This window comes from Trifolium pratense, linkage group LG7 (genome assembly GCF_020283565.1).
Source record: "Trifolium pratense cultivar HEN17-A07 linkage group LG7, ARS_RC_1.1, whole genome shotgun sequence".
NCBI classification, from domain to species: Eukaryota; Viridiplantae; Streptophyta; class Magnoliopsida; order Fabales; family Fabaceae; genus Trifolium; species Trifolium pratense.
Window position 1 is genome coordinate 41680384 of NC_060065.1, and position 25453 is coordinate 41705836.

Here is a 25453-nt window from a genome sequence, read left to right on the forward strand (position 1 = left end):
AGGATGCAATCCATGGCCAAATACCTCAAATGTCAATCAAGGAAGTATTGTTGGACAAGGTGGGAATGCTTGGAAAGCTGGACAAAGTGGTGGTAACATGTTTGGGTCATATTCCAAGTGGTGACATGTCTGAGATGATCGGCTTTCATGTCATCGCTAACACAAAATCATAGAGATGTTGTACCATTTCACCAACTCTTTGTCCTTGAGCATACTTTGAATAGCTCCTCCCACTCTAGCAACTTACTTGGTGCACTCGCCACCAAGATAAAATGTACACATCACAATTGAAGAATAGTCCTTGAATTGCAATTGTATTGAAGAAAAATTATCTCATCCCATAATTGACATTCAAAACTTGCATTATACTCATAATGCAGGAGCCAAATAAAAAACATTTCGAACAAATAAAAGGAGACCGAAAGAATTATAGACAGGGAAGAGGTTTACATGCAAGTAGTCATTCTAGTGCAATTTCATAATAAACTTATTAAACAAGTTTCAAATCTAAAACATCAATTTTTTATTCAATATCCCTAAGGGCTGACCTTTCGAAATCGAAACATGACTATTAGGGTAAACCCTCCAAACTAACCCTATTTTATTGAAATGACAAACGAACTACAACCCCAAAGTGCCCGTCTACCAAAAATGCTTCTTCAGAAAAGTTGTTTTCCTTGTCATTTTCAAGGGTCTTCTCTATGCCATGCACAGTTATTCAGTTCCTGCTACCCCTTATTGTGACCTCTAACAATAAAAAGTTATTATACTTTTATCAGTCACAGGAAAGCAATTTTGCATTTCAAAATCTTCACGGATTCACAACTATTCCTTAAATTAAAAATAGTAGGTAAGAGATATTACATATTTAAGCACTAGCAGCACATACCCTGTGTGATTGAAATAACTAAAAACACAAACCAGGATCAATAGTGTAAAGAATCATTTTTATAAATACATGTGTTAATTGCAAAGGAAGTGCATCTAAGGAAATTTAATAATTGTTATAATTGAATCATGAAGGTAACAGAATGACACAGAACATTCACATATAGTCAGAAACCCAAAAATATTGTTTCCAAATAGCAAGTATACCAACAATTATATAGATGGTAAAGATACTGACACGACGTTCTTTGTCTAGAAGCCTAAACTATAGTTCTTGACTAAACAAGAACAGAAGAGTAAGAGCAATGCTAAGGACAAACTCTCTGACACACTCTATTGAACACTTCCTCTTCTATTGGTCCACGTCACCATTATTTTAAAATATGGAATTGGAGACCAAATCTACTTGTTAGAAAATATTAACCGTCAAAATTCTGATAATCTACTTCCTCCCCACTATCTCCACTCCAGTTTTATTCTTATCGGTGATATCGTCTCCCCTGTTTTCCTACAGAGACAACACACTGAAGGATGTGTAAAAGAGTAACACTTATTTGATTAGGTGGATGTCAATGAGTAAAATGTAGATAATTATTTGTCGAGAACAATATATTTACAAGTCTCCTGAACAAAAAGTATTTGTTAACTCCATCGAAAAACAATATTTAAATCGTACTATTTTCCAAATCTAGCAATGGAAAACAAATTTTCATTGTTAAGATATAAGAGAGACAAAGAAATATATAGAGAAAAAGAAATTGAAAGAACCAACTACAAGGATTTCTCCTATCAAAAGCTGCATTGTCTTGCTGAGACGACGACATGAGTTCTTCTTAATTTTTATTTTATATTTTATTTTATTAAAGGAAGTAGTGGAACCGGCAGAACCGGTCAATGGGTATAGTATTTTAAAATAATGGTGACATGGACCAATAGAAGAGGAAGTGTTCAATAGAGTGTCAGAGAGTTTGTCCTTAGCATTGCTCAAAGAGTAAATATCAAGAATAAAATAAATGAAAAGTGTCAAGCAGAAATTGACCTTTTGCAAGTATCTTCAATGATGATTAAGAAGTTCAAGAACAGATTTCCTATCCGGCATACTGGGAATGGCTCCCTTGACTTGAACACAAAGAGAAGCTGCAGCAGCTGTTGTGGTAAAATTTTCACATATCAGTTAGCCACATGTTTCCAAAGAGAAAATTCCAAAAAAGATAACAGGCAAAATAAATTCTGCCACACATACCGGCAAATCTGAGGCATTCCTTTTTGGACTTGCCCTCCACTAAGGCTACAGCAAAAGCAGCTGTAAAGGTATCGCCAGCTCCAGTTGTATCAATGACTGTTTTAGCAAAGATGGCAGGTTGCTGAATTGGTTCTTCTCCTTCTATGAAAAGGGCAGATCCTTTGGAACCAAGTTTCACAAGAACTTGCTTAACTCCCTGACATTTCAGAAATTTAAGATAAAAAACACCAGAGATGTAACCACTGAGAGATAATGTCACACACAGACATAAACAACATTTATCTATCAGCCTAACAAAATCAAACAAGACTTCTGAAGAGAAAATGACAAATTGAAGGCACATTCAACAAATACAAAATTTAATTCAATAGTTTGAAGGGGAGTGTTAGTGCAATAGTTGGAGTTACAGCCATGTGATTGGAGATTATGGGTTTGAGTTGTGGAATCAATCTCTTGCAAATGCAAGACAAGGATGTCTACAATAGATCAGCAACGGATCCAACCCTCTTCCCTGAACCGGTAATTGAGTAGTGGCCTTTTCCCCCCACAATTTCACCATGTGGTGCATTTTATCAGATTTAAGGGCAAAGATTGTCAAATCAAAATAAATCCTTCTCGCCCTTTATCAGATTGCAAAGAAAGGCAGTGAGACCCAGAAAACCAGTAGTATTACAATATATGGCAATTCTGTAGAAAGATCTCAAACGAATATTAACATGATCATTTCTTTCTGTGGTGACACTTCTAAAATGAACAGGGAAAGGATTATAAATATTTGAAAAGTTGAGTGATCTTCTTAAGATATCCTTAGGCAATGGATATAGCATTCAAGTAGAACAATGTGCAACGAATTTCAATATGATCCCTAAGGTACTACTTAAACTCACCAATTTATGGCATTTCACAGCAGCCTGTGTAATGTCTTCAAAACTTTCAGTTGGCAGTCCTGTAAGGCGAGCAAGTTCACTTTCATTAGGACTAAAAATGTCGACAAAATCCAGCAATTCTTGTGGAATTGGTGCATCAAATCCCCCAGCATCAAATATTACTGGGACACCAGCATTCCTTGCAGCCTGTATGTACCAGAGCAAAATATATTTTGGCTAGTTAAGAATCTTGTGGCTAACAAAATACATTTTGTTACACTTAGACTCATGCATATACAATGATTCATGTTTAGATATATTTGATTTTAAAAAATTAATTCTAAAGACAAAAATTTCAAATCTTAGCTTCAAGCTAGAATCAATTCTTGATACAAAATCAACTTCACTCAAGAAGACTCAAACATGTTAAAATCAATTCTATTCTTGAATTAATTTTGCCTCTGCTAATGGTGAAACTAAACATACACTCGAGCTAGACTATTTTGAAGAAACGTCCAAAAATAACTTTATAGTAATATAAATCACTTCATAACTCGAGCTAAATCATTTCAAAATCAATGATATCTACAAAATCAATTCTATTCAAAATAACTATACCAGATCAAAACTATCCATTGCATTTGTCAACAAAAAATCAAACCGAAAAGACAATTTCACATTTTCCCAAAAGAAAGTGAAAAGTACAAACCTTTGCCACTTGAACATTAACAAAATCAGGAATCTCCCTCTGCAACAGAACAATCCCAGCTGACGAAACAACCTCCAAATGCTGAGGTGGCAGAGTCTGAGGCCAACAACTCATATTAGTTCCACCAACAATAACAATAGAATTCTGGCCACTAGACTGAAGCATAACAACGGCATGACCAGTCGGGGCAGAAGGCACAACAGTAAGATAATCAAGGCGAACGCCACCGTCACGGAGAGCATTGGCGAGGAGGTTTCCGTGAGCATCATTTCCAACCTGTATTGAGAAGCACAGTAGAGTCAACAAAAAAAATTATAAAAGGAATGATTTTGTGGAATTGATAATAAAGTAAAGAACCATTTTGGTTCCTAAATATGTGAGACTCTGCCACTATAGTCAAATTGCAAACACATTCACAAGTTTTTCTTTTATTTTCTTTTATTAGCAACAAAAGAGGCACTAGGAATTTGTTTGCAATTTTGATACACTTAAAACTATAGTCTACGTAACACTGACACTTTTAGATTGAAGATGTGTCTGGTGTCTGACATGCGTCAACGTCTGACCCTAACACGACGCATGTACTAAGTATTCAATCATTTTCATTTTCTTCTGAAATTACTACTATTAATAGTGTCTACGTATCAGTATTGTGTCTGGTGTCAGTATACGTGTCAGTGTTTCAGAGAACACTATGACCTATGTAGCTCTGACACTTCAGATCGAAAATGTATCTAGTGTTTGCTTAAATTATTATCAGTATCTACGTATCTAGTATTGTGCTCGGTGTTAATATATGCGTGAGAGCTTCAGAGCACATATGACCTATGTAGCTCTGACACTTCAGATCGAAGATGTATCTTGTGTTTTCTTAAATTAACATGGTGACTACATATCAGTGTTGTGTCTGGTGTCAATATGTGTCGGTCGGTGCTTCAGAGACTATAGTAAGTTTGTAACAGCGCCTCACTCATTCAGGACCAAAATGACTATTTGTTCTTCATAGTATAGAGGAGTTGACAAATTGATGATAGAGTATAACTAATATAACCAATTTCTAAGTAATCATAACTAACTAGTAAACTACCATGGACAATGTTGAACTAATTCAAATTAATATTCAATATCTAAATGTAACAACCTGACCGACGAAGTAAGTTGGATGTGATAATTTAGCACCGCAGGAAGCTTGATTAGCACCTTTCCCGCCGGCTAAAGTCTGTCCGCTTTTAGCGGAAATAGTTTCGCCTTCCTTGGGAAGTCGGTCGATCTCTACATAGATATCGGCATTGGCGGATCCCACAACGACGACCGGTGGAACCTGTGATGAAGGGTTTACGGCGAAACGGAGTTGGAGATTTTGGTGGTTTGTGTTGCGGAATCGAAGAAATTGGATTGGATTTTTGGTGGTGAAACTGTTTGTATTTGGTTGATTTGTTTGGTGCCATTGGCTTGGTTGTGAAAGCGCTGTTTGGTTCATTGTTAGACTTTGCATGTCGTCGATCTTACCAGTTTACTACCCCTATATATGCTCACGGTGGTGGGGTTGACTTTGTTAAAAGATTAAAACAAAATGCACGGACAGTTTAAGGGTTTGGTTGGTAAAAATAAGCTATAAGCCAGCTGATAGCTGAAAAGCTAGCTTACAGCGGATAGCTGAAAAGTTAGTTTATTGAAATTAAAGTGTTTGGTAAAATTAGCTTTTAAAGTGGTTATTAAATATAAAATTACATAATTGATAGTGGGTAGTTTATTTTTTAAAGTGGGTAGTTATTAAATTAAAGGGTAAAAATGGAATAAAGTATAAAAAGCTATAAGCTATAAGCTCAAATGCTACTTGAAATAGCATATGAAAAAAAGCTATAAGCTAGTACAAAAAGCTTGTTACCAAACACCTCTAATTTTTTGAAACAAGCTTATAAGCTCATATAATAAGCTATAAGCTAGCTTATTTGTGTTACCAAACACACCCTAAATAATTAACTCAATTTTGGGTAATCCCTATCGTATCATTTCTTTCTGGTTAAAATTTTTATCCTGAACTTGAGCTGGGTTACCAGCACGATGGGATAAGAAAAAAATTGCTGATTTATTCTATAAAATATATTTTAAAATAAAAAACTCATTTGGGGTTGGTTTAGTGGTGTTGGCTTGGGTCTTTGGATTATACTCCTCTCAAGGTCTCAGGGTTCTTTTGTAATGGTGGTTTTATTATTTACATATGAGATATATCATATATTTATTTAGCTTATCTAACTTATATAATTGAGTTATTTATTTGATCATGATTCATATAAAAATAAATAATTTTTTTTTTTGAAAACTTGGTATCCGGTCTTAGGACCAACTAATCCAAGGGGAACAATCTCACCGCCCACTTGCGGGGGACCCATTTAAAGCCAGAGTTTTTTCGCTATGTATGGACTTAGCCCACCAAAATTGGCACCAGGGGAATCGAACCTGAGACCTTGAGAGGAGCATACTCCAAGGACCCAAGCCAACACCACTAGATCAACCCCAAGTGGGTTTCATATAAAAAAAAAATAATTTGTTTATTTTCTCATGATTTTTATTTAAAATTTTATAAAACTATTTGACCGGTATATTATAATTAATTTGAAATTTATATAAGTTATAACTTATTCCGTATAAAATAGATTTTTTTTAAAAAAAATTATAATTTAGAACTTGTCTCATGTATGATAATTATTTTGAAATTTTTATAAGTTAGAATTTGTCCTGTACGCATAATTAATTTGGAATTTATATAAGTTATAACTTATCCCGTATAAAATAAGTTTTTTGAATTTTTTTTATAATTTAGAATTTGTCTCAGGTATAATTATTTTGAGATTTTTATCAGTTATAATTTTTCCGGTATATGATAATTAATTTGAAATTTATATAACTCAGAACTTATCCCGTATAAAATAGTTTTTTTTTTATATATATTATAATTTAAAACTTGTCTCATGTATGATACTTATCTTCAAATTTTTATAAGTTAGAATTTGTTCCGTATATGATAATTAATTTGAAATTTATATAAGTTAGAACTCATCTCGTATAAAATAGTTTTTTTTTTTTATAATTTAGAACTTGTCTAACGTTTAATAATTATTTTGAAATTTTTATCAGTTAGAATTTGTCATATACATATAGTTAATCTGGAATTTATATAAGTTATAACTTATCCCGTATAAAATAAGTTTTTTGAAATTTTTATAATTTAAAACTTGTCTCACATATGATAATTATTTTGAAATATTTATAAGTTAGAATTTGTCTTGTATTTGATAATTAATATTTATTTGCATAAGTTATTTTCATAAGTTCAAAAATAAGTCGAATCCAAATGGAGCCGTAGTATATACTCCCTCCGTTTCAAAATTATTGTCACAATTTGACTGTGTGCACTATTAATACAAGCTACTTTGACCATATTTTACCATATTTTTTACTAATGTATAAAGATAACTATTAGCATATGAGATCTTGTTAGATTTGTCTTGATGAGTACTATCAAAATATCAATTTTCATAATTTTTAATAATATACAATTAAAAATATTAATGATTAAAATTATGCATCAACAAATGTGCAGTAGTAAAATGTGACAATTATTTTGGGACGGAGGGAATACTATCTGTTCTGGTGAACATTCAAGGGGGTTTATTTTATTGAAGAATGATGTTGTACATAGTTCTTTGTGTAAAAAAATACATGGTTTTCCAGTATGATCAGAAAGAAAAAATATATATCTTCCTTTACAATCATTCAGAGCTAGTATTTATAGGTCTTTCCTCTTCACATTGTAGTGGGTCACCTTCTCCATTCCACCACCCCACTCCTTGTTGGATCATGGGAGAGTGGGCTGTTGTTTCCTGCATCATGCGTGATCATGGAGTAGTGGGGTGATATTTTCCTGATATTGAGTATGATCATGGGAGGACAAAGTAGTGCTTCCTTGCTTGCTTGTAAACAGAGAACAGTTTCTTCCCGCCTTTTCTCTATTTGAATTCTTTGGACTTAGATGTGATGGGCCGCTTGCTATTGGGCCTATACAAAATATTTCTTGGATCGTCGTCCAGTCCACTTGTATCAAATGACTGATGAGTGAAATCTTGATCTTTGTTGAAGTCCATTGGATTGTTCAATTTACATATTTTCATACTACACCTTCACAAATCAATGTGACCGCTAAGAAGACTAAAACCATGGTTTGTTCAATTTAATTAATTTGTTAGTCCAAATCCGAAAAAGATTATTGATTTGTGTCATGGTTTTGTCTAACATGCAACACTTGATTAAGTGGTGCATGGTGTACGAAGAAAGATGAACAACTTTGCAGCAAGAAAAGTGGTTGCTTTTCATGGATAAGGAAGAAAAAAGAGTAAAGAAAGAGAAAGCCAAAGAAGGGATAATACCATATTTCTCATTAATTTTAATGTTTGTTAAATATAAGAGGCTAAAAATTGAAAAAAAAATAATAAAATAATAAAATAATATAGGCTTTCGAGAGAGAGGGTAATCTCTTTCTTCTTATACTCTCTTTCTTCGGAAATTTTGAAGTGCATTAATTATTATTTGAAAAAGAAAAGTTTAGAACAATTGCAATTTGCAAGTGAGTAGAATATATTGTGTATATATTTGTGCTACATTTTTATTTTCTTGCTATGCAATTCAATGGTCAGTTATGTTATATGTTCTGTTCTTGTCCTTTTCTCAACGGAAAATAATTATAAGCAATTTAACAAAAAAAAAATATATATTATAAGTTCATTTCTGCAAAATTCATTAAGTAAACAAACTACTTGTAAAATGTTCCATGTATTAACTTTGAAAAGATAAAAGATCAAAGTAAATTATGTAAAAGATCAAGGACTAAAGTTATATCTTCACCAAAATAGGATCATCATGCAAGAGACATACCTACATCATCTGGGATGATAAAGTTACTAACTACATTCACCCCTAAGGTAATTGGGATCCTTCATTACATTTTACAAGCATTAAATATCCCTAGCAAGCTGGCATGTAATTGGTAACCAATCTCTAAAACAATTATACTGAAACAAGCTTTGGAAACCAATCTCTCTTAGAGGAAATGTACTTGTTAACCCCGTCTTTCTGCTCGGCTCCATAAACAAACCATTTTTCATTAACTTCAAGTTCAGCGACACCTTCATCATGGATTGTCACATCTGAATGATGATATGAATTAGTAAACATGCTAGAGCCTGAATCTCAATAGTATCATTCACAAAAGTTAAGCTAATTCGTTTTAGGAATTACCTTGTAACAAGAAAGCATATTCATCATTACAGCTCCTTAATTGCCAGAATGCCTTACCACTGTTGTCGAAGTACTCAGGCTCAATTCTCACTGCATCACAACATTGGTTCCCTACAATGTTAAAAGAAAATAAAGGTCAACCATTGCAATAGCAGAACATTGAATTCTTACAAAACAAAGAGTAACCATATCACCTATTTCCTATATTTCCCTAATTAGGTATTTAGGTATTGTTTTCAAGTACATACAACCACCTAAATACTACTATCATATTGAAGACATTTATGCATGAAATTGATTTAAAGTCAGAGCATATGAAAAACTCATAAACATCACAACATACGTTTAGGAATTGTGCCTTTTGCCTCAAGCAACTCAGAATGAGCTTTAGCTGCTTCACTTTTAATTTTTGAAACAAGAGCATCACATTCTGAAATTGAGAGACTAGCCCCATTTGATATAACAGCTTTTGCCATCTCATCCTGCAACTGTTGCTTAAGACTTCTTTCCTGTAGATAACATGTACACAATATGAATAACATGCATCAGTTAGCAATTGCACCATTTCAGAAACAAAAAAGAAAGCACCTTGTGACATCATACCTTTTCCTTAGCTTCAGCAACCTTAGATTTTGCTGCTTTCTTTTCTTCAGCAATTTTTGCATTTTGATCATCAATATAACTCCTTAGATTTCTGAGCATATAAAAGCAATTAGCCAACCACTTTAAACAAGATAAAGACTATTTATTATTGAGAACACAAGCGAAGAAAGGAAAAAAAAAAACAAAGATAAGCAAACAATGAAGTAACAGGAAAATTCTAAGAATAATTTCCTGTTTAAACTTGAAATACTTACATTGTGCCTAGAGCTTCATCACAGATAAAATTTAGAATGATAAGCTTTTTAGATATGTCCAAATCATTATATCCGCTAATGCCTTTATCAAGCCAATCCAACGGAAATTCTTTTAGTCCAAGATCAGATTCAGTAATTAAGTCCTTCAAAAGTGTCAACCATGAATCTTTTCCATCACTAGCAGTTAAGGATGAAGAACTACACCAAAGTGATCAAAAATAGCAAAAGCTTATTATAAGCATACTATACAAAATAAATACTCTCGCCCTTAAAAAAAGTGAAATAAATAAAAATTCAAATGGGATAAACAGACTCACTCAGTTTCTGACTCAGATACTATCAAAGTCAACAGCTTGATTTGGAACTCAACCACTGAATTATTTTGTCCACGTCGCAAACTTTGCTTACGTATCAATGCTCTTAAAATAGCTTCAGCTTCTCCTTTCTTCACATCAAGAGCCTAATTATACATGGGAACAAATGTGAGAAAACTTGATAAAGCAACTTTGAACGGATGTAAAAACATTATGTCTAGAGAATTTAATTCAATTTAAAGGAATGAGTCAATAATGACATATTGCAAAGTAAATCTAAGGGTTGATGTTTAGATTGCATGATATTAATAAAATGGTAAGTAGTTCTGATAGGTCTGTTACTGGTATGTAGTTGATATTAATGTTTAGATTGCATGAACAACAAACTGTATTCTAATATTCATAATAACGCATACCTTTCCAAACACTCTGCAGAATTCTAAAAACTGCAACGCATTCCCAACATCTTCTGGTGCAAACTCAACGTCTAATATATTTATCATCACTGTGCCAATGGGCAAAGGAACCTCTTCCTTAATTTTTTGTGCATGCAAAACTATAGGATTTGTTTGAGACTTGGCACTAGCATTGTCACCACCACCCATCACAACAGGGCCATCGATTTGACCACGAATCATGCCATGATTCTCCTCTACTTTTGGTTCCATTTCAGCATTTGCATTTCTTTTCACTTCGCAGTCTGAAACACCATTACAAAGTTTAGGCTTTTTCAATTTGTTGTTTTGGCAAGCATCATCCACACTGTTGCCATTAGATATTTCCTTTAACTGTCCCCGCTTCATTTTCTTGGTTTTCTCATTTTCCACCTTTAAAACTTTTTTTCCACTTAATGAGTTTTCCTCCCCAGGTTCCTCTGATAGATGCACAACAAGCTCCTGTAGTATATATCAAATATGAAAATAAAAACTACGAAAATCAACACATTTTTGCTTCTGTCATATAATTTGAATTGCATACATGAAGAGGAAACTTATTAACCATCAAACAAATTAACTTATGTCTCAACTACAGAAAAAACAGAAAGAAAATCAATCGACAAACCTTTTCCAAAGTAGCTTCCTTAATAGGCAAGACAGCAGAATTGTTCAATTCCAAACCTTCAGAAGTCTTCTTGCTAAGCATTTCTGACACGGAGTTAAAACCAGAGGCCTTGGCTGTATGAACTAGTATACCAGTAGGTTGTTGACCTCTTTTTTTCCTACAAGGTCACTCTTCTTTCAGAACAAACACAAAAAATGGTACAGAATGAAAATCACAACACCAAATTCAAAACACATTTTCAAATCACAACTTACATGCATAAACTACAGTTGCAGATGCCTTTGCACTTTGGACAATTCCAATCATTCAATAGATCTACCTCTTCAGCCTTTTCCCCATATCTAAATTCGACACACAAAAATAAAAATCACACCATAAATTAATCTACCTTTGTATCCTTGACAAAATAGAATAATTCTGAAAATACAAAAAGGTGAACCAGACCTATTCAAGAGGCATTTGTGGCAGAACCTAATGAGACAAGGCTTCCCATTTCTTGGATTCTTACAACCAGCAGAAAAATCTCTTGTTTTTTGCCGGCACTTCAATGTGGAAAACAAAGCAAACAAACATGTTAGCATCAAATGAACTTTATTAAAACTGGAAATTAAAGACATACAGTTTCTAGCTAGTCAAATTAAACCTCAAAATATTATCATCCTGCAGTTACAACAACCCATCAACCAAGTTCTCATTTTTCATATAATTCCCAATGTTCCATAATAATTCCTATACCTATGTTCAAATTATGCTCTCTCCAAAAATCATCATATCTCAGAATAACAAACAAACACATAACAAAACATCAAAAAACAAGAAATCCACACAAAGAATAAACCTTCAAACATCGTCACCCTACAACCCATCAAAGAAATGATTTGATTCTACACATTAAATTTGGGTTTAAAAAAAGGTATGCAATCGTATATGGGTCATTAGCTAACAATATACTCAATGCAAACTAATTCCGACAGCCTTTTATAATGACAACACAATAAATCAAACACCAATTTTAGCCCAATAATTAAACTCCATAATCAGATTCATAGAAAAACAGAAGATCAATCTTTTCAGTAATAGCATTCACAAAAAACAGTTCATGTCCCACTTCTTGAGGGTGCCATGCCAAGTAGAAGCAACATCAAGCGCACGAACACTGTTGTTGAAAATTTTTGTTTCCTTCCTACACTCACTCACAAGTCACACACACACACACACATCTTTGTTTGCTTGTAATCTTACTTCCTAACTTCAATATATTATCTACTACCACATTAAACAGTGACAGCTCATTGGAAATCGCAACACAAACACATTACACCGGTAATAATTCGAGAAAATGGAATAATTAAATGTAACTGAATCCAAAGAATATTGTTCAATACATTATCTACAGTTACCACACTACACAATTACAGCTAATTAGAAATTACTCAACAATCTAAACTAGAGAAGATTTTGGAAAGTACACTAGAGAAGGCTCTAATAATTGAAAAAGTTCAAAATCAAAATTTTGACTTAAAGAGACAGATTGAGATCTTCCAGGCATGATTTTCTGTTTTTCCTTTACTCATCATAATGACTGATTGTTTTGTTGATCTTATGTGGTGGTAACTTGGTTTTGCATGTAATTTTTCAGGAGGAGAAAAGGACATTGGAGAGGGAACTAGCAACAGTAAAAGTTTCTGCCAATAGAATTGCAAATGTTATGGCTAATGAATGGAAGGATGAAAATAATAAGGCCATGCCTGTCAGACAATGGCTTGATGAGAGAAGGATTGTGCAGGTATGACTATATATGAATATCTTTCCATGATAATCTCTGAAGTTTGTATTAACAGTTCATCCCTAAATACTACAAATCATTTTTGTTACTCATTAGGTGATTGTATGAACAAATCATCCCTAACTATTATATCCTGAAATAAATCTATAAGGGAAAATTTTAGTTTGAGGGTGGAACGTAAACTACAATTTGCCATACAAGAAAATGTAAGGAGACTATTGTTTTTCCTCTTTGAAAGTTAAAAGTTTAGAATACATTTTCTTACAAAATGTTAAAAGTGACATTAGCACAAAGAAAAAATATTATTATATTATCAGTGTAGCTTCGTAGTAGTCCTAATATGGAACTATGATTCCACTTTTTATAATTTCATTTGCTTGATCTCATTATCTGTGTGATAAAGTCTTCTCATTTCAATAAATCATTATCCTCAACGACATTTAATTCAAGGTTATTAATTTCCCCAAATCTCAAATATTATGTTATGATATTTCTACTATTTTTGTTTTGTTATCGCTTTACTGATTGATAAAATTTTCTGCAGAGGTTGGAGTTGGATTTTGAGCTTATAGCTTGCTAACAGAAGACTAGATCATGATACTATCAAAGAGTAGGAGCAGCTTGCATATTTGTTATAGATAGATTTGTTATAGGTAGATGCATCTTTCAATATAAGAGACTAGTTATCTACAATTACCACACTACACAATTACTCAAACAATGACACAAAACTTATCATTAATCAGAACTTATCAAGCACTAACACAAAACAATGACAGTTCATTAGAAATTACTGCATAATCATTAATCAGAACAAACTAGATTTCCTGCTGTTTCTGCAGGACACTGTAAAAGTTCTGGACCATTCAATTTTAAATTAGAGGCCAATATCATTTTATGTTTAAAACTGAGTTTAAAATCTACGCAATCTGATCTCAAATCAACGAACTCAATCTACTATAGTGTAAAACTGCATTAAAATCCAAATACCGAACATTAGACTATCGCATCATCGACCCGTGCAATAATATGGTAAAATGGAATATTGGGGTTTTAGTGCTACATAGATCTGAACTAAAAAACAAAAAAATGATTAATTGAATATAAAATATATTAAGTTAAGTAAACAAATAAATATACAAAATATGTACAATCAGAAACCCTAGGAGCAGAATCAAGCAAAATAGGGAAATTATGAACTACTAGTACTATCATAGAAAACGAACCTGGTGACAAGATTTACCATTTTCAGAATCATAGATTCTGTTTCCAATAACACGAATTCCACGTGAGTTGTTACGACTAACTTGGTTTCCAGTGGCATCAACAACATTGCTCTGATTGAGCTGTAGTGAAGAAGATGAATCGAGTTCCATTGTTGATGCAACACAAACTAACTAAGAAGATTGAAAAAGAAAAAAGAGAGAGAATTTGACTTTGGATTGGAAATGAAGAGAGAGAATATAAACCCTCCTTTTACGGTGTTGGCGGGAAGATGAACGTTTGAGAATTTGATTTTCAGATTTCGGCTTAAATTTCGAATATGAACCTCCTTTTACGGAACGGCTTTTTTTATGGAACGGCTTTTTTTATGACCTTTTTTGAAATTTAGAAATAAAATGTTGTGTCTTTTAGAAGAAAAAAGATGAGTTACAACTTACAAGCTCTGTTTGGATTAGTTTAGTTTTTTTTTTTTTAATTTATGCAAAACAGCTTATAAAAACAAATATTTTATGTTAATTTATAAGTTTTCACTAACAAAAAATGTATTTTTATAAACTATTTTTTCATAAACAACCTTAATAAACTTAAAATAATACATAAAAACTTATTTATTTATACCGTATATAAAGACAAAACATTTTTTTGTGTAGCCTTTTTTCAAAAATCCAAAAATACCCTTAATGGTTTTTTATTTTATTTTTTATTCGCACTTTTCTTTAATAACTTACAAAACAAACTACTCTTTTTAACTTCCAAAACCAACTTTTAGATGAAACCAACTACACACTAGCATTTTTATTCATTTATTCCATTCTTTTAGTTTACACATTTTCTCTATATTTATTCAACAAAATTCATAAAAAGATATATATAAAAAATCTATAATACATTTTCATAGTTGTTAGCAATGATTAATCTCCATCGAAAAATCTGAGGGGCACATTAAGTGGATTCTTCCCACTCAAGCGATTTTTTTTTTTCATTTGTAGGAGCTAAGTATAACATCTGACCATCTTCTTAAGGGGCTTCGGGTCAGGATGTAGTAGGTATAGATATTTTATTTATAAAAAATCTTTCAATTAGTCCATGTGAGTTTAACACAGTTGATAAGGACATTACACTATATGTGCAGAAGTCCGGGTTCGAACCCGAGACACTCCACTTATTCACCTTTAAGGTGAATTTTCTAGCCACTAGGCTATTTGACAAAAAAAATTCTCTCAATTACTCACGAGTGATTTTGATTTTACAGGAATTAAATGAAGTTATTCGAGAGTAATTGAGAGTTTTTTTTTTTTACGAAAATGCAGACTCTCAATTACTCATGAATAAATTCTCCTTAAAGAATTGAAAATTGGAATTGAGTGATTTTGATTTTACTGGAATTAAATGAAGTTATGCATGAGTAATTGAAAGAAAGAATTGAAAATTGGAATTGAATGATTTTGATTTTACGGGAATTAAATGAAGTTATTCATGAGTAATTGACAGTCTTCATTTATTAACACTTCAATCTTCATTATAATTTTTTAAAAAATAAATAAAAAATTATGTGGAGGTTTCAACTGGGAAAATAAGATGAATGTGTAACTTTGCAAAGATGAAGGATCAAAATATATTCTATGTCAAAGTCTCAAAGATCAAACATCAAAGACTAAAATTATATTTTGGCTAGCCAAAATGGAATCATCGTGCAAAGAGAAACCAGCAATATAATAAAATTTTAATGGCAACCAATGTTGATTGAAAAACATTACACCTCCATATTTGGTCAATCAACATCCTAATTATTTCAAAAATTACAGTAAAATAATAGAAACCAGCTACAAATTGAAACTAATTACATTGAAAACTAAGGACCCTTGTCTCCATCACCAAAAGATTGGAACCCTTCTTACATTTACAAGCTTTAAATAACCCTATCATGTAATTGGTAATCAAACTCTCCTAGAAGAAATGTACTTGTTAACCTCTTCCTTCTGCTCTGGCGCATACACAAACCATTTTTCGTCAACTTCAGAAGCATCTTCATCATTGATCTTCACATCTGTATTATGATATGTATTAGTAAATTAGTGAACATGTTATAGCCTCAATCTTTTATGGTATCATTCACAAAAATTAAATGAATTTGTTTCAAAAATTACCTTGTAACAAGAAAACATCATCATTATAGCTTCTTAGTTTCCATAATGCCTTGCCATTGTTATCTATGTACTCGCGCTCAATTCTCAATGTCTCACAACATTGGTTCCCTACAATGTTCAAAGAAAAGAAAAATGTCAACCACTATATTCACATAGTTTCAATATTTCTAACTGAGTGTGCATGTACCAAATTAAGTCCAGTTTGGATGATAAGAAAGCAAATGCTCAGTCTATAATTCAATCATAGAAAAACCAAAATTCAAGTTTTTTTCATTTTCCTGTGCTGTTTATTTACTGTTACAGAAATCTTTTCAACTTAACACAACCACCTAAATACTAATCAGATATTCAGATCGAAGAAATTTATGCATGAATGATGAAGTTGACTTAAAGTTAGAGCAATTGAAAATATCAAATGTCAAAACATACGTTTAGGCATTGTGCCCTTTGCCCCAATCAACTCCGCGCGAGCTTCAGCTGCTTCACTTTTAATCTTTGCAAGTAGAGCTGCATGTGCTGAATTTGAGAGGCTATCCTCATTTGATATCACAGGTTTTGCTATCTCATCTTTTAACTTCTGTTTAAGACTTCTTTCCTATAGATACATGAACGCCACAATATGAACACCATGTGACAATTTGTTTGCAGTAGGACATATCTAGAAACAAAAAACAAACCATTTTACCTTTTCCTTAGCTTCAGCAACCTTTGTTTTTGCTGCTTTCTTTTCTTCAGCAAATATTTCATTTTGTTCATCCATATACTTCCTTAGCTTCCTGAACATATCAATCCAAGCACCCAACCACTTAAAAGATTATTATTGAGAAGGCACAGGAATGAAAAACAAATTCAAAAGTTATAAAGATAAGCAAAACAATTTTCTGTTTAAACTTGAAATACTTACAGTGTGCCCAGAGCTTCATCGCAGATAAAGTTCAGAAGGCTGAGCTTGTTCGACATATCCAAATTGCAATATCCACTATTGCCTTTTTTAAGCCAATCAACTGGAAAGTCTTTTAGCACAAGATCAGATGCAATAGTTAACTCCTCCAGAACCTTCAGCCATGAATTTTTTCCATCACTTGCAGTTTTGGGTGAAGACCTACACCAAAATGATCCAAAATAAGAACGTTTATTACAAGCATACTATAAAAAATAAATCCCTCGCACCCTTAATTTAACAGCTTGGGATAAACTTACTCAAGTTCCGAATCTATCAAATTTAATAGCTTCGTTTGGAACTCAACCACTAAGGTGTTTTGTCCACTTCGCAAAGCCCTTAAAATAGCTCCGGGTTCTTCTTTCTTGATATCAAGAGCCTAATTAACAAATGTGAGAAAACTTGGTAAACCAAAACTATTTCACCTATAGTAACACCATTATTGTCTAGAGAGTTTAATTTCATTTAAAGGTATAAATAACTGAATTGACAAATTGCAAAATAAATCTATAACATTGATTTTTAGATTACATGATGTTAAGAAAATGAAGAGTAGTCCCAATTTTATATCATGACATTTATTAATTTGATCTTAGACTCCAACATCAAGAAGTTAAGTTAGACCTACACTAAACCAAAACAAAACCTAAAAGAAAACATACATTAATTGTTGACTGAATAAACAAGCTATGGTTTGTGACCATCAACAGCATTAAAAGATTTTGTAACAATTGAAATATTCAGTTTGTCAACTATTAGATGCAGCAGTAAATTGCAATTCAAACAAAGATTTCATAATAATATTCTAATATTCATAATGAAGACATACCTTTTCAAATATTCTACAGAATTCTAGAAACTGCAAAACATTCCCGACATCTTCTTGTGTGAACTCGATGTCCAGTATTGTTGTCAACTCCATGCAAGTGGGAAAAGGAATTTCTTCCTTAATTTCCCGCTTCACTTTTTTGGATTTCACATGTTCATCCTTTAAAGCATTAATTCCATCAGGTTCCCCTGATAGGCCCGCTACAAGCTCCTGTAGTACAAAACAAATACAAAAATCAACACATTTTCGCTTCTTCCATCATTAGTCTGAATTGCAGAGAAGAAGAGGCAATGTGTTAACCATTAAACAAAGTTAACTAAAATGGGGAGAAAATCAACCTACACACCTTTTCTGAAGTATGTTCCTTAATCGGCAAATCAGCTGAATTGCTCAGTTCCAACTCTTCAGAAGACTCCTTACATAGCATTTCAGAAACAGAGGTAAAACCGCGGGCCTTGGATTTACGAGCTAGTCGACCAGTGGGTTGTTGACCCCTTTGTTTCCTACAAAGTCACTCTTTTTTCAGAACCAACACAAAATGGTAAAAAATGAAAACCACAATACAAAACTCAAAAAAACACATATTCAAATCGCAACTTACATGCAGATACTGCAGTTACAAATGCCACGGCATTTAGGACACATCCAGTCACTCAACAGATCTACCTCTTGTGCTATTTCTCCATATCTGAATTCAATAAATTATTCTAACCCTTGTACTCTTAAATAAAATGGAATAATTCTGAAAATAAAAGTAAATTAAAAATAAAAAGGTGAACCAAACCTATTCTTGAGGCAGCTGTGGCAGAACTTAAGGAGGCAAGGCTTCCCAGCTCCTGGATTCTTACAAGCAGCACAAAAAACATTTCTTTTTTGTCGGCACTTCAATGTGGAAAACCAAGCAAACAAACACGTTAGCATCAAAATGACATTATTAAAATTGGAATCAAAGTCATAGACATATTGTAGCTAGTCATATTAAACCTCAAAACATTGCCATCCTACAGCCTATCAACAAACTTCTCATTTTTTTGAAAAAGAATTCTCATTTTTTATATAATTCACATAACTAGTCATATGCCCATGTTCATATTGTCTTCTTTTCAAAATTACCACATCTCAGAATTAAAAAACACATGAACAAAAAATCAGATAACAAGAAACACACAGAAAAAGTAAACCTATAAAGAAATTGAGCTAACAACACTTGATGTAAACAAATCACAACACTTTGTTTATGCAAACAAATTATGAACTACTTGTTTATGCTCACAACACTTCAACCAATTTTAGCTCATTAATTAAACCGCATTAAACCCAATTAATCCAATTCACAAGAAAATCAGAAGATCAATCTTACTACAAACTCACAATTTTACTTCCTTAATTCAACGCATTATCTACTACCACATTATCAAACAATGGCAGTTCATTAGAAATTATTCCACAATCTAAACCTATGAAGCTCCGACACAAACATCAAACACGACACTAACACATTAGACACTGACAGTAATTTGACCGTGTGGTTCCTACACTCACAATTTTACTTCCTCGGTTCAATGATCAATACTTCAGAAATTACTCCACAATCTAAACCTATCAAGCACTGAAAGAAACACAGACATCGAACTCAATATTGACACATCAACATTGACAATAATTTGAGAAAATAGAATAATCAAATGCAACCACATATGTCAATGTCGTGTCATATAACCTCAAAGAATAAGCTTTATTGAATATATAAATAAATAAATAAATAAATAAATAAATAAACAAATATAATTTATGTACAATAACATGCTATCATCAGAAACCCTAGAAGCTGAATCAATAACATGTTATCATCAGAAACCCCAGAAGCTGAATCAATATCAAATCAAAAAATCAGAAGGAAAAAAAAAACGAAAAAACCATAGAAGCTTAAAAAATCAACCTGGTGACAACTTGTGCCATTTTCAGGATCATAGATTCTGTTTCTAACAGCACGGGCTCCACATTTGTTGTTCCGATTCAATTTCTGTCCATTGACATCAACCTCGTTCACTAATTGCACCGAAGAAGAACCAATTTCCATTGTTGAGAAGAGAAGAGATTTTAGGGTTTTCAGAGAGAAGAGAATAACAAAATGGGTTTTGAAGTTAAGTGAAAAATGATATGTCGAGAATACCAAAAGAATGGTTTTTTTTTTTAAGGAAAAAAGAATGATTATTCATAAACACTCCTCGGATTAGGCGTGTCTCAGTGTCGGACAGGCGTCGGTGTCAAACACCGACACGACACCGACACTTATAATTACATTGAATTGTGTCATATTTTCAAATTATTATCGGTGTCGACGTGTCAATGTCCGTGCTTCATAGTCTATAAGTCTAAAAAATGGGTTTCAAAATTTCGGTTTCCCTCCTTCTATGATGAGGAGGAGGGAAGGGTGAATATTTTGAAAATTAATTTGGATATTTGTCAACAAAATTGAAATTTTTATATAATTTGAAAATGAAAAGTTGTGTCTTTTTGGTTTGGAATAAAAGGAAGGAATTTTGTTTACTTTTAATGATTTTATTTTTTGGATTATATGGTAAATATAGATTTTTTATTAGAATGAAAATATAGATTTTTTATTTGTAATATTAATTATATTTAATGATTTTATTTTTTGGATTATATGGTAAATATATAATTTTTATTATAATGAAAATATAGATGTTTCTTTGTAATATTAATTACATAGAATTAGTTCCATAGTGGACTTTGATTAGGGTTTGTAAAACGGATTGAAACAGTTTAATCTAGTTTTTATTTGTGAGGTGGGTTGAGATTTCGAGTCTGCCACCACTAGTTTGTCCATCCCACCTAATCCGCTAAAAAAATGAAACAGAACTGAACAGAGTCGGCCCCAACTATCTGGAAGTCGTGCTCGAATGTTAAAAATGGACACTGATAAAAAAAAATTAAAAAGAATAATCCTTTATTACAGAATGTTATATCTAGTACTGGATTACATGAAATAATCTAAACTATAATTACAACTCAAACATCTCTATTTTATTTATATACAAGATAGTTTACAATTATAAAGATAACTATATCTAAAAGTTTTTCTCTGTGCCAAAGCTTCTGTCAATGATGTACCTGTCTTATCTGAAGAAAAAAATAGAGTGTGGGTTGAGATAAAATCTCAAACTACCCTCAACCCTTCTAACACGAATACCCGGATTTTCTAACTGCCTATCATCAGATAAAATAGTATAAGATAATTAGTCCAGTTTCTATTCAACGGTAATAAATAAAAGTTGAACACACAAGTATTATTATCTTGTCAACTTTACTCTACAAGTCAACTGAGCGTGAGCGTTCTCAGAAGCCTTGCCTATCCGGATGGAAATATCATCGCGGACATCTCCTCATGATTCTTATTTCTTTGCACTTGTAAACTTTTCATACTTATGCCTATACCAATTCTAATACTTTCTAGATCGATAAATTATTGATCTCAACATATTTATATTCACAATAATATGTCATTATTCTCTAACCACAAAGGTTCATTCTTATCTTTCCTTTAGTTATATATTAAAAGGAAACTATGCTCATTGGGGGAAAAAGGGTATCTATGAGCATTATTTCCAATTCTCTAATCAATTAACAATTTTCTATTAATAAAATTGATTCTCTTTACAATTAGTTCTAAAGTTTTGAACTAACATTATCTTGTTAAGAACCCACGTGGGGTTGGTCTAGTGGTGTTGGCTTGGGTCCTTGGAGTATGCTCCTCTCAAGGTCTCAGGTTCAATTCCCCCTGGTGCCAATTTCGGTGGGCTAAGTCCATACAGAGCCAAAAAAAACTCTGGCTTTAAATGGGACCCCCGCAAGTGGGCGGTGGGATTGGTCTCCTTGGATTAGTCGGTCCTAAAGCCGGATACCAAGTTTTCAAAAAAAAAAAAACATTATCTTGTTAAGTTTCCAAACTAAGGGAACTAGTGCTCAATGGGGAAAATTGTCTATGAGCATTATTCTAGTTGCAATCTAATTACTCTTCAACTATGATTAATATTTTAATCACTTTCTTATAGTTCTATAATTATAAGAATTAATCCTAAGTAAAGAAAACTTAGATTACTACTCTATTGTGCCTCTACTAACATTAAAACCCTAAAAATTACACAAAAATAGCAGTAACGAACCTGCACCTCTTTGGGGTTTGATGGAATGATAACTTTCATGCATCATTTTCTCTGAATCAAATCTCCTCTTGATTTCTACTTCATTCCATCTTCTCCATTTTGGTTCCCAATTAAAAACCCTAATTTAATCTTGAGTCTTTAGCCCACAACTTCTTCTTCTATCTTCTACATTGAGTCTTCTGATTAATTACCCATTGAAACTCAAAAAACCACATGATTTTGCATGTAAGGCTGTTACAATTGGAATGGAGAAGAGAATGCATTTGAGATGAAGGAGAGTATAGATCGGATTCGGTGTACAGAGAGCCAAATAGGAAGTGAAATGAATTTTCTTTTTCTTTTCCAATTCTAAATTCTAAATTAGGCTTATACGTATATATGCAACTATTTAATGACTCTTTTTTTTAACTTTAAATTAAGCTCCTTCAAAAAAAAAAAAACTTTAAATTTAATTTTTTTTTTGTTTACAAATTTAAAATATTTTGATTTTAAAAGAAAATTTTTATATTGGAAAAAATAAGATTTATTTTGTATATTAACGTGTGTCATTAAGACATAGGTTAACTTTCTCTTTTTTTTAATAGAAATTTATATTTAGGACATATAAATATATGTTATGTCTTTTTTCTATATATATTTAAAGTTTATTTTTTGATTGTAGAAATTCAATTTTATTTTTATTATAGAAATGAAATCTTTTTTTTTAGTGTGAAGTGGGATAGTTGTATTACTAAATTTTTCTGGAGGAAAAACTGCACACTCAAGGTTTGCACCCCTATAAATGTTCATGGGTTCTCGACATGTAAGATACAATCATCATAACCATTAGCTGATTTAATTTGTTGTGAAATGCTAATCATATGGGATGAAACACGTATGATGCATAAACATTGTTTTAAAGTCGTTGATTGTACTTTGAAGGATATACTACGAGTAAAAAACTTTTCATTTGGTGGAAAAATATTGGTGGATATTTTCGTCAGATTTTTTTGTTTTACCAATCGCTTAGGGCTTATTGGACCATTACTTACTGGGCGACATGGACCGGCATTCCATGGACTGGCATGGCCCAAGTGATATTGGCGTCTTTGGCCCATTTGGCGACTCCAAAAATTCTTTCGGTACACACATCAATCTCACCCCTTTATGTGAGATCCATTTCTAAAATAGTGGGACGTATGTAAAGTTTACTCAATAATAAGACTATGAATAATGCTAGCAACACACTCTTTAACAAACACACTCCAACACACTCTCTTTTATTGGTTGAAATTCACATGGGTCCCATAAAAAAATGTGAACCCATATAACTTTTATGGGACCCATATAAATTTTAACCAATAAAAGAGAGTGTGTTAGAGTGTGTTTGTTATTGGAGTGTGTTGCTAGCACTCCTCTAAAACTATATACAATGGTGAGGTTTAAACCCCAAAACAAGGGTTGACTATCAACAATGGTGAGGTTTAATATTTGGGTTGAATGACGTGGAGGGGAGAGAAGATCAAATTTTTCAACCGGTTTAAAATAGAGAAAAGAGGGAAAGAGAGAAAGTGGGAGAGTGAGAAAGTAATGCGACACGTGGCACAAGCTGAGAGGCCACCTCCAGCAAGTGTGGTGCACTTGCTCAAGAGGGAGGTGGGTCTTGATTTTTCGTTTTTTTTTTTTAAATATATATATGTCATATTTTGATTTGGTGTCTATATTTTCATTTATTTTAATACTTTCAGGGCAATTATTGCATAGTATATTTTTTTCAATTTTTATTTTTAATACTAAAATTCATAATTTTTAAAACTCTATAAATAGAGGTATGGTTTGATATACTTTCAACATAAAAAAAAAAACTCATTTTTACACTTCTTTCTCTAGTTTTTACTTGTGAAATGGATGAAAATAATTATTCGTTTAACAACCAAAACACGAATAATTATTCATTTCATAGCCAAAGTTCAATCAATTTTCCGGTGAACAACCAACCACAACCTCATAATCCATCAAATCATGGTTTTGCACCTATGTTTGGTATGTCTTCAACTTTGCCAAATTATCCACCACAATACAGATCCATGATGCATTATGGACATCATTCTTCCCAAACAACCCATTATGTTAATCCTCGTTTCTCAAACCAAAATCCAAATGTTCAAATCATTGAAATTACTGAATTTTCAACTCAAATGACGCTCAGAAACACGAGTGGTGCTAATGTTGATACTGAAGAAAATGTTGAGGAAATTCGTCCAAGTAAGAAGAAAAATGTCAAATGGACCACTGAGCAAAACTTAGTGCTTCTTAGTGGATGAATTAAATATAGAACAAATAGTGTAATTGGAAGAAATAAAAAAGAGGGACATTTTGGGAGAAAATTGCAACACACATTGCTCATTTGATTCTCAACATGATCACGTTGCGTGTAAAAATCATTATAACTATATCAACACCAAACTTGGTAGATGGAGAGGAGCATATGATGCTGCTAAGCGTATGCAACAAAGTGGGTGGTCGGAGAATGATGTTTTGGAAAAAGCTCATGTTGTATATGGAGATAATGGAAATAGTAGCTTCAATTTAATGCAAGAATGACTCAAGGTTTGTGATCAACCAAGATATATGTCTCAAGTTGGTGGAAATATTGGATCAGACAGTAGTGGGTCTAAGAGGGCTCGTGAAGGTGATGCTGTTGATTCAAGTCCTGTTGGTTCCATTGCTCGTCCAATGGGAAGGGATGCAGCTAAAAAAAAAAAGGAAAAGGGAAAGGTTCAAGAAGGGGGGAAGCATAAGAGTTAACCATGGTTGACGAAGAGTGGGATGAGTATAAACATTTCAAGGAGCAAGAATTTGAAAGATTAGACAAAATTGCTTTGGCACAACAAGAGGCAGCGAAAGCGCACAATGAGGCAACCAGAGCCCAAGAGGAGGCATCAAAAATTAAGTTGGAAGCAGTGCGTACAAAAAAGATGAAGTTATTTGCGAAGTTAAGTGTCGAGGAACATTTGAATGACTATAACAAACAACTGCTAGAAATGTTTAAAGTAGAATAATTTGAAAACCTCTAAATCAATGTATTTGTTATGTTTTATCTATAATCAATGTGTTTGTTATGTTT

General features: G+C 32.6%; 3 protein-coding genes across 9 annotated transcripts; all 3 read right to left on the minus strand.

The window, feature by feature from the left end:
• Positions 1–414: 414 nt before the first annotated feature.
• Positions 415–5263, minus strand: LOC123894962 (ribokinase). Of its 3 annotated transcripts, none has more exons than XM_045945128.1 (6): positions 4848–5263; positions 3707–3982; positions 3019–3204; positions 2132–2327; positions 1928–2034; positions 415–747 (listed from the first exon to the last, which is right to left on the minus strand). In XM_045945128.1, the coding sequence occupies exons 1-5, from the start codon at positions 5199–5201 to the stop codon at positions 1943–1945; spliced, it is 1104 nt and encodes a 367-aa protein (XP_045801084.1). In that variant the 5' UTR covers positions 5202–5263; the 3' UTR covers positions 415–747; positions 1928–1942. The 3 variants fall into 3 exon arrangements, with proteins under 3 accessions (XP_045801084.1, XP_045801082.1, XP_045801083.1); XM_045945126.1 differs by having other exon boundaries at positions 415–825; positions 4848–5247; XM_045945127.1 differs by lacking the exon at positions 415–747 and adding an exon at positions 857–1396 and having other exon boundaries at positions 4848–5247.
• Positions 5264–8520: 3257 nt separating this feature from the next.
• LOC123894963 lies at positions 8521–14528 on the minus strand. The gene is made up of 11 exons (XM_045945129.1): positions 14247–14528; positions 11679–11776; positions 11489–11575; positions 11235–11391; positions 10589–11068; positions 10176–10318; positions 9859–10056; positions 9605–9695; positions 9345–9510; positions 9002–9112; positions 8521–8910 (listed from the first exon to the last, which is right to left on the minus strand). Exons 1-11 carry the CDS (start codon positions 14394–14396, stop codon positions 8771–8773), a joined length of 1821 nt encoding a protein of 606 aa, XP_045801085.1. The 5' UTR covers positions 14397–14528; the 3' UTR covers positions 8521–8770.
• Positions 14529–15835: 1307 nt separating this feature from the next.
• Positions 15836–22706, minus strand: LOC123894964. 5 transcript variants are annotated; one of them, XM_045945130.1, is made up of 12 exons: positions 22348–22706; positions 20100–20209; positions 18945–19042; positions 18762–18848; positions 18507–18663; positions 18161–18370; positions 17592–17710; positions 17296–17493; positions 17077–17167; positions 16821–16986; positions 16392–16499; positions 15836–16291 (listed from the first exon to the last, which is right to left on the minus strand). In XM_045945130.1, exons 1-12 carry the CDS (start codon positions 22391–22393, stop codon positions 16182–16184), a joined length of 1500 nt encoding a protein of 499 aa, XP_045801086.1. In that variant the 5' UTR covers positions 22394–22706; the 3' UTR covers positions 15836–16181. The 5 variants fall into 5 exon arrangements, with proteins under 5 accessions (XP_045801086.1, XP_045801089.1, XP_045801087.1 ...); XM_045945131.1 differs by having other exon boundaries at positions 15880–16291; positions 22354–22706; XM_045945132.1 differs by having other exon boundaries at positions 15905–16291; positions 20100–20183.
• Between the last annotated feature and the right edge of the window lie 2747 nt (positions 22707–25453).

Bases quoted from the DNA above. Each gene is read 5' to 3' on its own strand.
- LOC123894964 (XM_045945130.1), bottom strand. From the start codon at position 22,393: ATGATGCATGAAAGTTATCATTCCATCAAACCCCAAAGAGGTGCAG. The intron at 18,371-18,506 runs GTGTGTAGGTTG...TTTGTACTACAG, and splicing joins AGGAACATACTTCAGAAAAG to GAGCTTGTAGCGGGCCTATC. The intron at 16,987-17,076 runs GTAAAATGGTTT...ATGTATCTATAG, and splicing joins TTGCTGAAGCTAAGGAAAAG to GAAAGAAGTCTTAAACAGAA.
- LOC123894962 (XM_045945128.1), bottom strand. From the start codon at position 5,201: ATGCAAAGTCTAACAATGAACCAAACAGCGCTTTCACAACCAAGCCAA. The intron at 3,983-4,847 runs GTTGTTACATTT...TTCTCAATACAG, and splicing joins CAACTTACTTCGTCGGTCAG to GTTGGAAATGATGCTCACGG. The intron at 3,205-3,706 runs GTTTGTACTTTT...TGGTACATACAG, and splicing joins TTAATGTTCAAGTGGCAAAG to GCTGCAAGGAATGCTGGTGT.
- LOC123894963 (XM_045945129.1), bottom strand. From the start codon at position 14,396: ATGGAACTCGATTCATCTTCTTCACTACAGCTCAATCAGAGCAATGTT. The intron at 9,113-9,344 runs GTATGTTGTGAT...TTAACATTGTAG, and splicing joins AAAAGGCACAATTCCTAAAC to GGAACCAATGTTGTGATGCA. The intron at 8,911-9,001 runs GTAATTCCTAAA...ATCATCATTCAG, and splicing joins ATATGCTTTCTTGTTACAAG to ATGTGACAATCCATGATGAA.